The following is an 18,531-nucleotide window of genomic DNA, read 5'->3' as shown; positions in this document are numbered from 1 at the left end:
AATCAGCCAGTGTTCCCACTCCTGATCGCTAACCAGTAATCCATGTTGCAAAGAGTTTGGGTAAGTACTGAATGAGGCTTGGTTGTGATTCCTTCTATGGCTCAATAGCTTGTTAACACTCATTGTCTAGGACCACACGTAAAGAATCACCATTTGGGGCAAGGCGCTGATGGGCTACCAACTGCTACATCAGCTAAAATCAGCAAACTCAGCAAAGAAAGCGGCTTGAACCAGGGACCCTCGGGTCGGTATGATTTAGTACCACAGCAGGCAGTGTCTTTACCCACTAGGCCTAAATGGGAAATAAAAATACAATCATAAATTAATCTAATCTGTTCAGAATTCTGTACAATTTTAACATAGCAATAAATCCTCATGCTAAAAATGCAGGGAAGGTACAGCTGTTATGGTATAGCAGTTAAAGGGTTAAAGGGGCAGGCCTGTATTTGTGCTAGGACAATCTTATATTATCAAAGGCAAGGCGAGTATCACAACAAGCCACTAGGGAAATGGGAAGCTCTGCCGCAGCCTGTCATATTATGGGCCATTGACCTCTGTGAGGATTTCTGATAGGGGTCACACAGCTAAGCATGATCCCACTGTCAAAAATCACCTGCATGGGACTTATACTCTATTTAATACACAAAAATACAGGTTCCGTTCCTTAAAATTAAAAAAAAATATTGTAACTGTCAATCCAATGTATATTTTACAGCTGTTCTCATTTTGTATCTGTAACAAATTGCTTGTTTTTTCCCTTAAGTTCTGTATTTTTATAATCCTATATTTTTCCCCACAAAGAACATCTTCACTGTGACCTTGAGATGAGATCTTTCCTGTACAGACTAACATTGTTTTATGTATTTTCTGAGCACATTTAACCTTCACTTTGTGAATGTTGTGCTCATCAAGGTGAGGGTTCTTAAGGGCTGGAGTATGGAAGACTTTCCCCTTTGCCCCACCTGGTGTCAGCATACTTGGAGCATGGTGAGATGCAGAGACCAGGTCCATTCCAACATATGCCCCAACCTCAGAGCAGCACCCTCTACACAGTCCCTGAAATGGGAAAGTGTTCAATTTCCCAACATTAGTATCCCTCATGAGATTGCCAAATTTCAAATCAATTGGTACAAACATACGAAAAACATAGGAAAAGACTAACTTGGTCCATCCAGCCTACGTCTTCCGATTATGGTACAGTCTGCATGCACCAACCTTCTCCATGTCATGCAATCTTCTGAGAGAGGCAAAAATCGGAGGGGGGAAACTTAGGCCAATTTTGGAAAAAACTGTGGGAAAATCCTCTCCAGCCCCCGAAGCAATCAAGCAAGCTCCAGGAGACAGCTGTAACTGATATCACCAGTTACAGTTAACCCTCACCTACCTTCTATAACTCAAGATGCCTTCTACTCTAGGGAACTCGTCCAGCTCCCTTTTGAAGACCTGTAGTAAATCCACTTATTGCAAGTTCTAGCAATCCATTCCAGAGATTGATGACTCTGTGGGAGGGAACACTTCCTGGAATCTAACCTAACTCTTATGTTTCTGTACTTTGTACTGATGCCCTCTAGTCATTCCCTCCTTATCTAGCACAAATCACCAATTATTGGCAAACAAGAGGCTGTTTTGTACTTTGGACCCATCCCACTTGAAACTGGGTCGAGACTTTCCAAACCCAATTCACACAGGTCATTTGCAGTCAATGGGAAGAGAAGACTTTCATCCCTGCTTCTTGCGCTGGATTTGAACTTAGCCTCCAAGAATGTTAGACCTTATCCAAATTTTGCACTGCCCAGTCTCCCATTTCTCATTACTTTTTCCTGTATTACACACAATTGTCAACACACCCAAGTACAGAGGAAACTAAATGTTCTCAGAATTATTTTTGGTTGGTATGCAGAAACATTTCCAATTATAGCCACAAATCATAATATTTATAACTGCAGTGTTCCTAGATCAGTCTATGCAGACTATGTATTTTCCTCTCTATGTCCTTGATTGTTTTCCTGTATTTTTCTACTCTCTGTAGGTGACTAATTTATTTTCCTTCCTGTATCATTTTACAGACCATTTTCCTGTTAAAAAAAATAGAAATTCTTGTACTATCCTCAATACACCAAGGATGCAGACAAGAGGAATCATACAAACATACACATATATACGTGTGAGATGTCTGCAGCCCTTTTTTAGTTTACAAATTTACACAGGATTGTGCAGTGAATTGATCCTCTTGATGTCCAAAAGTGGTGGGATGTGGGTTGCAGATCCCAGCAATACTACTGCAAGGAGGCACTTTCTTCCTCCGAGGGATGCAGGAGAATTACTGGGCTCTAGCAGATTGTTACAGAGCACCATTGGTAGTACCCTGACAGCAGAACATCCTCTTGGGAATTATGTTTATTGTGCAGTGACCAAAAGGAAGAGGAACGGGAAGTATCTTCAAGAAAAATAAAAATCAGGAAAAAAAAATAATTTTGTCAGCATGTACATGAATGCAGCGATTAACCTTGATTACTAGTCCAGTCTTTTCCCCCCACTTATCAAGCTTTATGAAGTTAGTGGAGAAACTTACAGGAAAATGGCCAGCTGCCTCGGGGGTAATGACTTTTAGACGATCTTTCATGTCGACCACCTTCTCGGGTATCCCTGATTTGACGGCTTCTTGCAGCCCAAGTAGTTTCATGTAGTATTGGGTCACATCCTCACCCATCCAAAGGGGGCAAACATAGATAACATCTACATTGTCATCTGGGGAGAAAAAAAATATCAGCCACGGACTGTTTTCTTTGTAAAACAAACTACTTGTCGCAGTGCAAACAAAAAACTATTTTCTGCCAACTGTAAAAAGTTCTTTTATAAGTGTACAACAGGGTCCCCGCTGTTTCATGCTGGGTTCCACCGGTCTCCAAGTGGAGTTCTGGCAGAGCCCCCACAGATGTTTAGGGCCAATTTCTCTTTGTAGGATAAAAAAGGTAAAATAAATTCCACTCTCAAAGGCCACAACATATTCTGAATGTGATTTTGCTTCTCCAAAATTGGACATCAATGAATAAGTGGAACAATGTGAAATGGCAACCACCTCCCAACACAAGGTGTGGCCAGCCCTCTACACTCAAACACTGGCTTTGTCCAACCTGTAGCTCATGGACAGTATCTGGCCTCTGAGCTCTGGCAACCTAGCCCATGAAGTCCAGGCAACTCAGTTCTATTTCCACTTTTACTTTTATTTGCTAGTTTGTACTATTTGAAATTTCTGGGCTTAGCAGCTTGGAAAGGGCTTTTCTTAGTGGCGTTGACTCACGGTGGACGGAATCATAAATTAGAACAACAAATCTGCTGGCTATCTACGCAAGTTAACAGGAACATTCATTTAAACTTTACTTATGGCACGAAAGGCTTCATAGTGTACAACTAAGCGGCCCATGAAAACAAAAGTTTGGACATTGTTGGTGCATACACGCACGCACACACGGGCATACATGCACGCGCGCACACACACACACACACACACGTCTGTCTGTATTCTTACATCTTGGCACACATTATCTGTTAACTTCTCCCATAATAAGTTCTTAAGTCCACATTTCTAATGAAAACTAATTACACTGTAATTATACCATCCTACCAGCAGTCACTGCAGCACCATCACTTGCAGGAAGGTGTAATTACATTGTGACAAGTTTACATAAGCAATTTCCATTATAAATATGAACATAAAAATTCATAATGAAAACATAAAAATAACAGACCATTAAAATGAGGACTGAATTACATTTGTGTGTCCTGCTCCAGTAATCCACAACCCTCTAATCCTGCTTCACTTGAAGTCTACACTTGGTCTTGATTCCCTGTGTGCACCGCCACAAAGGATTGTACATATGTATTAAGACTTGCCTTTTTCCTCACAAATTCTTTGAAGTAAATTCCATAACCTAGAAACTTAAAACCCTAAATCTGTGGGCCTCCAAATACTTATCATTAGAGCAACAGGTTATTAGCTACTGAACTAACATTTAATTAGGGCAGCAGTCAGTTCCATTTATTATAACGGGATATACCATCGCTGCCTATGATTATACCACAAGTAATTTTTAATAAATAAATTATGTGCAATTTTTCCCAACAAACAGCCACTTCACTTAACATCAGACAAGACATTTAGAACATTAGGCTAATCATTTGCTGGACCCTAACAAAACTTGGTAAATGTGATTGAAATAATTGCTTTCCCTCACAGTTGGTCCTGCTGTGCCTTGGGAAATTTTGCCGGCAGGAGACGGGGGTGATTCTTATGTCCCCCTGTCGAGCACAGCAGGTAGGACTTCGAATGAGCCTCATTCTAGTGGTCAATTTGGCTTCTTCAGCCTCTTCATTGTATGTGACAGGTTAATCTCTTGCAGGGACTTTATTCATCCAATTCAGGTATTTCTGATCCATCACTCTGTTGCGATTCCCTCCTCACATTACACCCTCCTTATTGTTACCACAAGCACTAATCTCATTGTTATTCATGTGATTGTGTATTTTTCTGAAAATGAGAAACTTCAAATGGAAAGTATATATTTTTTTAAAAAGTAATTTAATTCCAAGGAACTGCATCCAAAGCACAACTATACTTTAAAAAAAAATCTGCTGTTTTGGTGCTTTTGCATAGTTAATGCAGGTCACTACAGTTGGCACATCATGAAAAGGACTGAATTTTGAACCAGAGAATCAATTTGTGTATCGTGGCTGTTTTGAAGGCAAAATCATTTTCACATAAGTGCTATGGAATGAGAATTTTTCTTCCTTTTATAACTTCAACAATTTTACATTCTAAATCATTATTGTGAAAAGTAAATCATAAAGAAATTTAAAAATCATGGGCCAAATTCTCTATTGCTTTTCAAGACATTGCAGCAGTGATTTGGTGATTTTAACTGAATGTATTTATTAAGTGCTGTGAAATGGCAAAGTACAGGCTACTTTTAATGTGTTTCTGGTCAGCACATAGAAATACAGAGGCCATCAGCCTCACGTGATGGAGTACATATTTTTAATTCTTAAGGAAAATTAAATGGACTTTCTCCACGTGAACCTAAACAGTGAGCATCGCATGCAAGCCCAATCTGATCCTGTTCTCACCCAACACCCACATGCATATTTTCCAGCAGGTGTCACTGGTCAGCAATCAAGATACCCGGGCAGAATGTAAAATTCAAATTGCTGTAATGTACCTGTAATGCACCTGTAATGAATCTGAAATCAATAATCTGTATTGAGTATAATGCAATGAAACACCCCAGAGTGTCATGAACTGTAATTATGCACAATGTGTTCATTGAACTGTACTTGAATTAACCTGCAAATTGTATAATCTGTATTGTGTACGATTGGAATGTGATATGACAAATGTATTGTATGTTTTTGCTACAAATTTTATGAATAAAGTATATTTTTTGGAAAAAAAAAGCAATCAAGATAGAGATCTTGGATAGCTTTTCCACTTTCTCATCCAGGGTCAGGGCCAATCATGGCACCTGACCTCTGCCTGGTGACGATCAGTCCAGGGGTTTAACTGAGGACATTCTGGCTATGGTTTCCCCTTGGGTTGTCAAGGGAAGTTGTTGGGGAAGGCTGGGGCATATTAGATAGCTGAGTCACCCAAACCCATTCCCAGACACCTCCTTGTGTCCAGTTATATTGGCAGAGGTCTATGCACAGGTTGCCTGTCTCCCTTCTGTGCCAGAGAATGGTGTGGAGTGCACAAAAGACAGAAGGAGACAGAGAAAAAAAAGAGACCTTTATAAAGAAAAAAAAGAGAAAATATGAATGAAAATACTTGCAATCTTTAAGGAGACAGTGCATACAGCATTTAGAACATACTGGAGGTATGTTAAAATTTAATTTTAAATAATACAAAGAGCCCACACTGTAAGGTACTTACTCGGACAGAAGGGAAGGGAAGAAGGAAAAAAAAGGGAAAGATAACTTGATATTATATAGTCCCTTTCATGACATCCGGACATCCCAATGTGCTTTATAGCCAATGAAGTACTTTAGAAGTGGTCACTGTTGTAATATAGGAAACATGGCAGTCAATTTGCGCACAGCAAGATCCCACAAACAGCAATAAAATAAAGACCAGATCATCTGTTTTAGGTGTTGGTTGAATGATAAATGTTGGCCAGGACACCAGGGATAACTGGTACGTTGGGATCTTTTACGTCCAGCTGAGAGGGCTGACAGGGCCTCGGATGTCTCATCCAAAAGACTGCACCTTCAACTGTGCAGCAGTCCCTCAGTACTGAAGTGCCAGCCTAGATTATGTGTTCAAATCTCTGGAGCGACCACTTCTGACTCAGAGATGAGAGTGCTACCACTGAGCCAAGGCTGACACTTAGTTCTATGTTGAACCATCATCACAATATTGTATTTCAATGTCTAAAATTATGATTTTACATTTACAATGTGTGGTATTAAATAGTCTAATCTCACAGAAATCATCATCATCATCATCATAGCTGCAAGTGTGCACAGCCACAACGGAGTAAATATCCTTGAATGATAAGGCACATATCAATTCAGAAACACAGCTTATAGAGCCCAGGTCCATTAAGAACATTTCTCTGCAGTCTTGACCTTCTGCCAATTTTCCATATGGACCAGCATTAGAATTACAGAACAATTTACAATAGACTTTTACTTAATCACAGTATCTGTGAAATACCATACAACTGCATACACATACATTTGTATATATATGTTTTTAACCTCAGATGATGATGGGTCTGCTGTCTGTTTCCTACTGTTACTCTATTTATTTCTGATTTCCAGCATTTGTTCATCTCTTGGGAAAGTTGAGCTTTACACAGTTTATATTTCTCTTTGCTGTGACATTAATAAAGCATATTAAAGTACAGACAGCACCACTGGTTAGTAGTGGGCAGGCCCAGGGAGTGGGGAAGTCACAGTCATAAAGTTACCTTGTCCTTGAGCGTAACAGTAATTAGTCAAAACTATCTTTACAAACGCTGGGCAATGACAGCACTCACCCCTGATGTCACATAACCTTCCCATCTGTAGGTTCTGCTGAGTATCTATATTGGGTACAGAAGATCTCAACGACTGGGTATGCCCTAGGAAACACAAACCAAGAGACCCCATAAAAATAGGTAATGAATGTTTGTTGAATCTAAACGTTTTTCTTCCTCTGTCTTGTTCCCTTCATTGCTACAAGCCAGTTTACTCTCTAAATTCACAATTAATAAAAAGTAATTAATTTGCTGGGCTTGTGCTAATTTACTCAAAGCTGCAGATTATTTAAGCACAGAGCCCACCATTCAGCTTCTTAATTATTTAGCATGGCACAGCATTCCTTTTGTCAGCACCAGAACCCCCTCGCCTTAAGTGCAAATAAAGCTTCCCATCTGACAGTAATTAGAACTAAATAATTCCAGACAATGTAGCTTATCATTCTGACTGCACATTTGATTAAACCCAACATATAGCAAGCTTCCCCACTTATTGATTTAACACGACAACAAGCAAGAGCCCGAATTCTCATATCATTAAAGATAGATAGAAAACATTATCTGCTATTTCAGCACAGCCTTTCAGCTTCCATTTCATACAAATGAAAGTGAATTACAGCAAATCACCTCTCATCCGAATAGGGCCTGTGTAATGACTTTATTTGCTTAATCCTGAAATTAAATGCTGTTTTGAGCAAGGGCTTGTGTTATTACTCTCATCATCTGAAGAACATCTTCCTACCGAGACCAATTTGAAACAAAACAAGGGGGCTTCCTGAACTCAATCAAGGACCTGTAATGTGGTGGGTAATAGAGGTTGTGGATGAATCTGCAGGCAAAAAAAAAGTGCAATACCTAATGATGGGATGTGGATAATAGTTCTCCTGGAGGCCTTGATGCGATTCCAGTTGGCTGCCAGATGCTAGGAATCAAGAAGAGCATTGATCAGTGACAGAAGCTGTAATAGATTCATCAAGTTAAACTTCAGCTGCTCCACTTTAGTCAGTCAGACCAAGCCAGGCATAAATTATATTAATTGATTTAATTACATACTTAAAACATCTTCCCCAATTAATTTAATTAGCGCTACATGATGCACTAGTAGTATTCCAAGCAGAGAGATTGTGGAGTGTGCTTTGCTTAATTAATGGAATATGAATTAAAAAGAAACTAAACATAAGTGAAGTAAGCATTAATTAACACACTTGTCTGCAAAAAGTAAATACAGTACGATAAAGTACTGAGTGTGCTGTAGTTTGAGAGGGAGCTTTTCAAACAAATTCAGATTGCCACATATTGAGTGCAGGTAGGAAACTTTTTTAATTGATTTTTCTGACAGTGTAAATGTTCAGTGTAAAAGTGGTGAAAAGGCAGAGCCATTCTTTCAGGCAAAAAAAAAATCAGTGACAGACTTTGCAGCCTCAACGGCTGCATCTCTGATGATGGATGAAATATGATTCTCAGACAAGTGCAGGGAAAGGCAATGTGGGAACAGCTTTACAGGAGCGCTCAGGCGGAGATATTTGGAGAGTGAGGGCTGGCGGAACAGCTGGCAGCTCCACACACCTTGGCCCTGCTGCGAAAATTCTCCAGGTGTCTCTGACGTGACTGCTTTAGGGTCTTCTTCACCCGCGCCATTTGAGCATGCATGAGCCAGGAGATGGCAATAACACCTGCTGCCCACTTCTGGCGAAGAGATATGAGGTACTTGGTCCTGCCTTGGTACTGCCTCCAGATAGCTTGGATTTTTGTGGCTGCCATCTCGATGCCATCTGGCCCCTTGTACTGCTGGCCTGGACGCTTGATGATCTCTTCCACCAAGTCTTTGTTTCTCAATGCAGGAAGCAGTTGCTCCCATGTGGGCCGTGAATTAAGCTCAAAGACAACTGAAAGCTCTGCCGCCTTCTGGCCTTCTATAATGGCGACTGGCACGGCATATTCTCTTAGCTTCTTCTCAAGATATTCCAAGAAGGAAAGGATGTGTCCCCAGGATATCTGGTAATGTTGTTTGAAAGCCAGGAAGTCTGGAGCCATGTAATCTATCTTGCCCTCAAAAATAACAACGTAGTAAGCTTGTTGAAATTCCTGGGGCCGATGAATTGGCACCACTTGAAACTGCTGCAAGAATAAAATGATACATTAATTTCCAGGTTTCAACTCACTTATGGACGAATTGTCAAAATAAACTATTGCATTAACATATACTGTAAACCCTTAGCAAGCAATTGATTTAATTTAAAAAAAAGTTTTCCATTGATCAATCAAATATGTTCACACACACACACGCACTTACAATAAACCAAAGCAGTTAAAAATGATATGTAATTAACTTTGTAGTTGACAATTGTTGTGCCATATAAGCAATGTTCAGTGGAATCTCCATAAGCCCCACTCCAATTATCTGCCTTCCTGATTATCCATCAGAATTTTCACGGGACAAAACCACCGTTGAAATGTTGCATCGTTACACAGCCCGCTGTTTCTATTATTATTTGCTTCATCTTTTCTTGGTGAACACAACTGCATAATGTTCCTTTTGTTATTTGTATTGTATGCGCCCACCTTCCCATGCCTAAGGTATTGGTGTATCACATATAAGACCAAAGTTTGTGAATTGTCAATTATCCGCTAATTTCTATTAAACACCAAAGGGGTCCCCGTAATTATAGTGGATAACAGAGGATCTGCTGTAAATATTTGCTATCATTGCACTAGTTAGGCATATTCCAACCCCCCCCCCCCCACCACCACCACCCATCATTGCCATCAGCTTGGCCAAGCAGCAGTACTAGTGGAAAGATCATACCTGCAGGCCAGAGTGTCCCTTGCCAGTCACATATGGAAACTGGGAAAGAATAAGGGGGTGGGGGAGGAAGACAGAGGCAATGAGACCAGAGGGTCTCATTATTGGAGTGGGTTATGATATTGTCCAGACTAACCACGTGATAGCCAGCTCTCTGTTGGACGCAACGGGTAGATGCATTTAACATCAGTCATGATCTAACTGAACAGGCTCGAGGGGCTGAATGGCCTACTCCTGTTCCGATGTTATGGATTTTTGCAGTGTTAACACAATTCATAGAAAATAAATCACTAAACTGCCCACAATTAGGCATAAATTAATATCAAACTGAGAGTCTTATCAGGTTGGCTAGCCACTGATGCAGCAGGCATCTTCAACGGGGTGGACTGGAGTGAGCTTTACTCTGCATTCAATTCATGATGTAACTGCCTCAAAGTGCTTCATGCTGACACCAGGGGCCAGTGAGGATGAAATTCCCCATTTACTGATAAACAGGAAATTCCCATGTTTTATGTAGCACTTTATCGTGTCTCTTTGAAAAGTTAGAGTGCTTCACACATAAGGAATTACTGTTGCTGTTATGTAAGTGAACGTGGCAGCCATTTTGCCCACAGCAATGTCCCACAAACGCAATGAGGTGAACAACTAATTAAGCTACTTCATTTTGGTGGTGCTGAGAGAACTTTCTGCTCTTCTTTAGATAGTCCTATGGGATCTTTAATGTTCACCTGAACTACTGGAACTGGTAGGCTTAGTTTAATGTCTCATATGAAGAACTATGCGGGGAGTTGTTTGTATGAAACTACTTCTCACTGCTCTCCAGCACAGCACTGTGCATCCTCTATTGATTTTGAAGCACATTTCAGTTTTCCATTTTGTGACAGTAACACTCCTTTTTTGGTTATTTTCTTCATGTTCCCCAATTGGGTGCCCCCACTCCAGATACCAAAGCCAAAAGGTGACATTGTCCCAACCCACTGCTAATAATGCTCTGAAAGTGGCCACCAGGAAGGATGTTGCAGTGGCTGAATGATAACTCTACCTCCGATAGACCATCCCCCCTTTGCAGGGGTACACCTGGCCTCCAGTGACACTTCCCCTCAGTGATGCAGCTGAGAATGGAACCAAGGCATGTGGATTTTCAGGAGCATCCATGGTACAACAAAAATTTAACCACACAAAAATGGGGAGTCAGAAGCCATAGCTGATAACCTATTAGCTTTCTACCTTCCCATTATTTTAGATCGTTGATATTTTTGGAATCACACACAACATGAGATTGCAAAGTTTGAGTTAAATAACTTGAAAGTACTTTCTAAACATGCAGCATTCAGAGATCATGGCTTCTTAATTTGCTTCCAATCACCCACCGCATCATCCCACCACTGATATATTTCTTGTAAACCTTTCCTACTTATTGATTTACAGTAAACTTTCTTCACAGCACAAAGCATACAGTAAATTAAAATACCGATATTGAGTCTGACCAAGGGTTTTAAATCAAGTGCTCAATTCTTGTTCATTGTGCCTAAAGTTTAATGTTGGGTTCAGTTTTAGAACTTTTGAGCTAGATTCTATAATGCAACAAGATAGAAAAAAGGGAGGTCTTTGTATAATTACATTTCTTATTGTTTAAATAACGTTTAGGTGATTTTCTACTTTGTTCTTGGATTACTGTAAGCTAGGAAGCAGGAAACTGGAACATCAACTGCATCAATTAGTAATTAATTTTTAAACATCACTGTATACCATGTAAAGCACTAGGAAAAACCCATTAAACCCATTAGACAGCAATTTACCAGTTAATGTGATGATATATTTCCTATGAAAAAAGCCCCAATGAATAGGAGGCAACTTAGTAAATGACCTGAGGTGCAGTCCCCACACCCGTCTTCCATCCAAACAATGCTGCTCTTCCACAACATTACTGACATCATTGTAGTATGACACATATCAGGTCTAAATAATACTATATAGTTCCTATCATTGGCAGTGTCTTGTGGCAAAAGAAGAGAGATTTTCCTTGTAACACATCACAAAGAATACCTCGATCTTTCTTTCTATCTCGCAGATATGACAGTCTCTCACCTAATTGGACCATGTCACAATACATGTCTGATCTTACTTATATCGTGCTGCTTGATTCACCTTCTCAAGGTGTTGGCAAAAATGGCGGCCATAGAAGGCAAGCGCTTTAAAGGGTAAACTTAAGAGTCATAAATGGAAGAGAACAATCTGAATGATAAAAGGTAATATCTGCTATGGAAGATGACCCAATGCAAAAGGAGCAGAAGACTGCAATATTTGATATGAAGCAACAGCTGCCTGGGAATATGTGATACAGACTGCAATGCAGTCTCAGGATTCTCATGACTGAACTTTGCACTCGTGGTTGCATTGCCATCAAAACTCTTCAGTTGTATTACTACTGCATGTGTCAGAGGTTGTCACCGGGGTATTATTTTATATGGAATGACTACAATGCTACCTTCTATTCCCATTTCTTAATCTTCCCAATCATCATTAGTTTAATAACTCCCAGACAAGGTAGTTGACTTTGAAAAGAAGCTGGATGGATATCTGATGAGAATTAGAATTGAAGTTTACAGGGGTATGAAAGTACTGCATGACTTTTTGAGAGGGGGTAGGGGAAGGAATTTAGTGTTCGTTAAAGTAGGGTATCAACAGTGATGTGGAGAGGAAAGGGAAGAAATCCATTAAAGAATAATCAATAATCATTCATGAATTCTGGATGCAGCAGGCTTGACGGGCCGATAAGCCTTTTCCTGCTCATAGTTTTCTTATATTCCAACTGTCACTTGCCTAACATGGAGCCAAAGCAAGAGGGACAGAGGCCAGAAGTTACCAATGCAATGACCAGAACTGCTACAAAAAACGACTGATGTACTTTACCTTGCCATCATTTGACAATCTTTATGTCACAGTCCCATACTTCTGCTTCTCTGTGCATTTTGATTCACCAAGAGGAAAGATATTGGTGCTTGATAAATAGAATGCATTTCCTTAAGTTTCAATCACTGACAGTGTCCAAAGACTCCTAGGGCAATCTGTGGAACAGTTCCGATCCAAGACATAGCTCCCTCTGCATTGCTAATCTGTGCATGGTTTGAGGGGCAAATTTTTTTTCCTCTTGAAGATGGTGATTCTAGCTAAGTAGGATTCCACAGATGCCGGCAGCCATCTACTACCCTGCCTAAATGGCCGTTGTCATATGTGAACCAAACATTTATTGTCAGGAAGCTATTTTTCTTTAGAGAAGCCTCCCTTCCCCTCCTGAAGGCATTGACTCCAGCTAGGATACTGCCAACTAACCCCAATCCAGTGCTCACCCAATGTCCCCATTTTCAGAAGGGCGGGGGTCACTTGTCAGCAATCAGCAACAGGAATCCTGGCTGATTTTCCCTCCCCAGCCCAAGGGGCGTTGAAGCCAACTGTAGCTTTCTGGTCGTGATCAACTAACTCTGCAAAGACAGGGAATTGAACCTGGCAGGTTTTGGTTTGTATGGCTTAGTATGATGCTGGGGGTAGATTTTCATCCCGAGCGGATTTCAGCTGGCCTCCGGGCCGGGAGAAGATCAGGTTCGTGGGGGCCCATTTCAGGAGGGCGGGACATGGAGCAGCAGCGGCCCATGCTGGTTTTGTGGGGTCCGGAGGAGCACTCCTATTCACAAACTTACCTGCTGGGCTCCTCTCTCCTAAAATGGCAAACGGGGCCATATGGGGCCGAAGGACCCCAATTAGTCATTTTAAATTAGCTTACCGTTGCACTCAGATTGGTGATCCACTGCCCAGTGGTAGGCCCAGGGAAGATTGTGGCAGCCACAGCGATGGTGGGAACGGGGCTGTTAGTCATTCCCCCATCATTTTTGGGATGCTACCAACCCCGGGCGTTTCCTTTACCACTAGTCCATTGGGGAGCACAACAATGCCTGCCATTAAATGACTTTTCATGTTGAAGAAGTTCCTTGCAAAAATACTGTGTGCCCTGTTTTACAATACACATTGTCTCCATACCTGTGGCTGATGAAACGGATATGGCACCACGTCTTTAGCAAGTAGGCGCTGAGTTGCACCGGACGACTTGGATATGAACGAAGGTCCGGGAGTAGCAGTGCCCATCCTTACTGGTAGCCTTGGGACTGGCTTCTTTTCCAGATATTTTGGGTCAGAGTATGACTCACTTACGATTATACAATAAGCTTTTCTGGGGTAAGTACCTGAAAATCAGTAACAGCAGTCTAATTTTAGAAGAGTCACGTTAGATATCGTGCTGACAAGCAATGATTTTAAGCTAAATGATACCATGGTAAATTTTCTGAGGCCCTGTGCCACAGGTGGGGCCCTTGCAGGCAGCCGTCTGAGGTTGTAAAATAGCTGGTGTGGCCTCATTCCAATTTGCTAAGTATCCGATTTCAAGAGGCATGATTTGGGTCCAAATAATGGGGCCGTGCTATCATTTAAATATTTAAATGCCATCATGGTTTCCAAATTTTATGGTAGTGTGAGCATTACCTATAAAATCTGGACACATGAGCTCTGAGAGCTCACTAGCTGAAGTATGCCTCTTGAAGGGAGAAGGGTAGGTTTTTGGAAGGCTTTTTTGTTTTAATGTTCCCTTTGCTACATTTAGCTCCAAACATTAGTTGGTTTTGCTGGGGAGTGCTCCATTTTTCCATTTTTGGGGGGTTTTCCCCCACTAATAATTTGCTTCATTATTTTTGCAATTTACAAAGAGGTGAGGATGACTATTCTTTTGGGGGTGCTGAATGCACTACATAATAGTGGATGAGGAAGAGGAGTTTATGAGGGTCCAACAAATGCAGTGCACCCAGCCCTGAGATGTTTTGGCCACACCTGTTATTACCCCAGGACCTGTATCTGGACATGTCAGAGGAGAGCTATCTTGAAGGCTCCACTTCACAAGACAGATTGCAACACAGTTGTGCCATCTGCTGCACAATGACCTGCACACAACATATGGATTAGGGTTGGCTCTTCCCACAGAAGTGAAGGTAACCACAGCACGAAACTTTCATGCTATTGCATCCTTCCAAACTGCACCAGGCGTCTGTAATAACGTTACTTCCATCATGTATTTTTGATACTTCATGAAAATTACATGACATCACATTCTAATTACTAGAACCATTTTTTCCTTTGAGCGTTTGTTTGAAGTGTAAAGTGTAAACATTCCCAATCCATACCCCACGATACAGTAACGAGGGGTCACACTGCCTCCAGACACTCTGAAGCCAATGCTCAAAGGAATACAGTGCACCATTAAACCAGTCTTCTTTTTTTAACCTCTCTACCCAATTAATTTTTAATGTACAGTCCAAGCAGAATAGTTACGAAGACCTATGGGATAATGATTTATATCCTACTTGTGACACTGACCGTAACTCATCCATGACTTTCGTTCTCAGGAGTCAAGTCACTTATAGGACATGAATCATATTCCACAATTCTTCATAATGTATCCTCTATAATATGTAATGCTGCAAGATTCTGCATCATGTGAGCTGCTCGGTAAAAATTGTCTTTACTTCTGTATTCTTACATTCCCTCCCAACAGTATTTTAGTTCCCAATACAATTTCCTTTTTTGAGTTATTGAGCATTTTTATTTTTAACTCTTTTCCCGAAGGTGCTGAATCTTGATGGGTATGGTTTCAAAAGGTACCGGCCGCCCTCCAGTACTTTGCTCATGTGGTTATTCTTGATACAGGCAGTGAGTGCTGGCAGGTCATTCGACTACAGGGGGCATCACAACTGAGCCCAAAAGTGTACTCATTGAATGCACGCACACACACACGCAAGCACACACATTCCAGCAGGAGTCACTGGAAAGCAATCGAGTGGATCATTTTTTTCCCTCTATGTAGGCCAAGGGCACGAGGTTAACTGTAGTGCCCCAACTGCTTTTGCGAACAAGATCAGTTGACTCTGCATAGAACCAAATCGAACCTCGGACCTTCTGGTCTGTGTGGCTTAGTGCTACACCTTTACCAGGCTACACTTTATATGAAACAGAAAATGAAAAAAGGAGATTTTAGTATTCTTTTTACCAACTATTTCTGGGGGTGGCTTCCTATATTTCTCTTCAATAGCATGAATCGGTGCTGCTTTGGGTTGGAAAGGAGGTGGATCAAGGCTCAGCTCAGACGCTGGAGGAATTAGGCCTCGTTCAATCAAACTCAGAATACCTATAAGAGAAGCAAAATATTATCAGTAGCAACTGTGAGTAATGCAAAATAACTATTTGATGCAGTAGATTGTAGCTTTGGGGAATTGGGCAGTGCCATGGGTTAGACCCTGGCCTTCATCTCTGGGACATAGATTCAAATTCAGCCCAGACTGATAGGCCTAGAAATTCGATCATGCCTGTTCACGTGGTCCCAGGCAGCACGTTAAATTCATGCTGGGACTTCATTAAAATGATTCTGGCGTACTGCCAACACAACCCATGCTATTCATTGGCTGCACATCTGATTTTGGGGGGGGGGGGGGGGGGGAGGAGGGCCGTAATTGGGCGCCACTTAAAGGCAGTCCACACCTCTTAAAGGCGTGGTGTACTCTAGCTGCAGACAACTGGGAAACATTTCTCAATGCAGAAATGGCTGCAAGACCTGCAGATTGGGAAAGAAAGCCCTCCAGGCAACATCTCTGCCACCAGTGGGAAGAGATCGCAAAGTAGGTCAACACCAAGAGCTTAGCTCCAAGGACATGGCTGCAATGCCGGAAAAAGTTCAATGACCTTACCAGAGTTGTCAAGGTAAGAACACTGCTCTCTTCCTCTCTGCTCACACCTCCACCACCTCCAGCCTCACTACACTCCCCACCACCCCCCCGCTTCCCTTCACTCTCCTACAATCACTGCACCACATTTCATTCCACCTCCTTCTCGTCACACTCACACACTCACCGCTGTTGCAACTCTCACTTCCCCACACCGTATACCTGACACACTGCATACCAGCTATTCAACATGACTGGCACATTCTCTAAAGACCTCACAGGCATGTCATAACACACTCCCTTCTTTCTTGCAGGAGAAGGTCGAGCACAACTCCAGGCAGGAAGCTGCCACCAGAGGAGACCGAGCCCAGCTGCACATTCTCTCCCCCATCGAAGAAAGTGGTTGGCCATCACGGGTAAGGGGAGTGTCGTGGCCGTGGCAACTGGCAACGCCGGAGGAGATGTCGCGCAGGGTTTCTTCACACCTTGTCCTCTTTTTTCCTTCTCACTTCTATCTCATCCTACATAGTCTGCATGACAAACTGCAGATGCTTTCACCAGCCACTTCTTTCTTTGCTCTCCCTTCACACCACAAGCTAACCCTAGTCCCTATCTTCCATTTCAGCTGCTGAAGATGTGGCGATACCTCTGTCACTTCAGGAAGAGGAGGTCTGCTTTCCTGAAGATGCAGTGTCACTCGATCTCACCCTAGCAAGCACCACGTGTACATTATAGGGTAGGCTAGAGGACAGATCTTCACATGGTGAATCGGCGAACACAAATGTGCAGGAACTAGGACAGAGGGTTAGGATGCCACAGGTGCCAGCTCACAGGATGGCGAGATAGCATTCTAGCTCTGCTGCACAGAACTCAGATATTGACTTTTGAGTGCCCAGTCTACTGAAGAAGGTTGATGGGTATTCACCAGGCATTGCTAGGTGCACTGAACAGCCTGCCAGTGAGCTTGCACACAATGTTGCAGAGCATGGAGCAGTCCAGCTCGAATTTGTGTCAAGGCTTCATGCAGAGAGAGCATGGAGAAATTCTGTCCAATATGGACCGAGCGGTCAGCTCCATGAGCACCAGCATGCTACACCATGATGAGCACAAATTTCACCCAAAAAAACCTGTGGTTATGAAGTTTCTGTAGTTATGACTAACGCAGCAGAACAAAATCCTAGAACTGGCTTCAGCCTGACCTGATTGCCCATAACAACCTGAGATCTCCTGTAACACTACTGACCTTTCCTTGCATCTTTTTCAGATACAAATGGAGGAAGGAGGGATGGATCTTCGCGGTGGGAAATAGGCAAAATGGCGAGCGTGCCAACTGTAGGACCTTTAACAAGTTTTTGCATTGGTGTCTGTTGGAAAGAAAGGCTATGAATGAATTTTTTTTTAAAAGTTGGCTTTTATGAGGTACTGGCTATAAACTTTTGATGTGAATTGCATGTGCGTTCACTTGCAGCAAACATCAGGGGTGCCCATCAGGGGGTCAAAAATCAATGGCTCACTGTTGAGATCTGAAGTTAATATGGTATTAACTTGCAATAAATTACTGCCTTTTCTGGCTTTCAGTTGGATGGCTTTCTATTTGTAATTACTGTTTTTTGTACATGTACAAAATATTTTAAGTATCTTCCCCACCAATGTTAGCATACATTTTTTTTGTTAACCTGCATATTTTTAAACATGAACTTTGTGTTTTCCACAGGTTTATTTTCACCTCAGTAATGGTGAATTAGGTGAAGGGGAATGTTGAAACACTTCCTACCCTTTCACTTTGAGGACTTCAGTTCAACTCTGGTCCAGTCTGATGGGATGAAAGTTTCTTCTCTCTTATGGATATTAAGGGTCATATACAAAATGAATTTAGACTAATGATGCTCTAGCACATCCAAGAACCATATATAGATCACCTGCCTTTCACCAGTGCTCCTCAGCCTCTCTTCATGGC

The 18,531-nt window shown here is 41.8% G+C and overlaps 1 protein-coding gene across 2 annotated transcripts in view; it reads right to left on the bottom strand.

Annotated features, from left to right (window-relative positions):
• iqch (IQ motif containing H) overlaps positions 1–18,531 on the bottom strand; it is a 112,896-nt gene that overhangs the window by 68,747 nt on the left and 25,618 nt on the right. For both annotated transcript variants that reach the window (XM_067971340.1, XM_067971341.1), the window contains 7 exons: positions 17,818–17,938; positions 15,905–16,042; positions 13,852–14,054; positions 8,580–9,131; positions 7,869–7,935; positions 7,035–7,118; positions 2,573–2,748 (listed from right to left, as the gene is read on the bottom strand). In XM_067971340.1, coding sequence (XP_067827441.1) covers positions 2,573–2,748; positions 7,035–7,118; positions 7,869–7,935; positions 8,580–9,131; positions 13,852–14,054; positions 15,905–16,042; positions 17,818–17,938 — 1,341 coding nt within the window. The remainder of the gene's footprint in view (positions 1–2,572; positions 2,749–7,034; positions 7,119–7,868; positions 7,936–8,579; positions 9,132–13,851; positions 14,055–15,904; positions 16,043–17,817; positions 17,939–18,531) is intronic.

This window comes from Heptranchias perlo, chromosome 34 (assembly GCF_035084215.1).
Source record: "Heptranchias perlo isolate sHepPer1 chromosome 34, sHepPer1.hap1, whole genome shotgun sequence".
NCBI classification, from domain to species: Eukaryota; Metazoa; Chordata; class Chondrichthyes; order Hexanchiformes; family Hexanchidae; genus Heptranchias; species Heptranchias perlo.
This window is presented reverse-complemented; position numbering and strand designations above follow the sequence as displayed.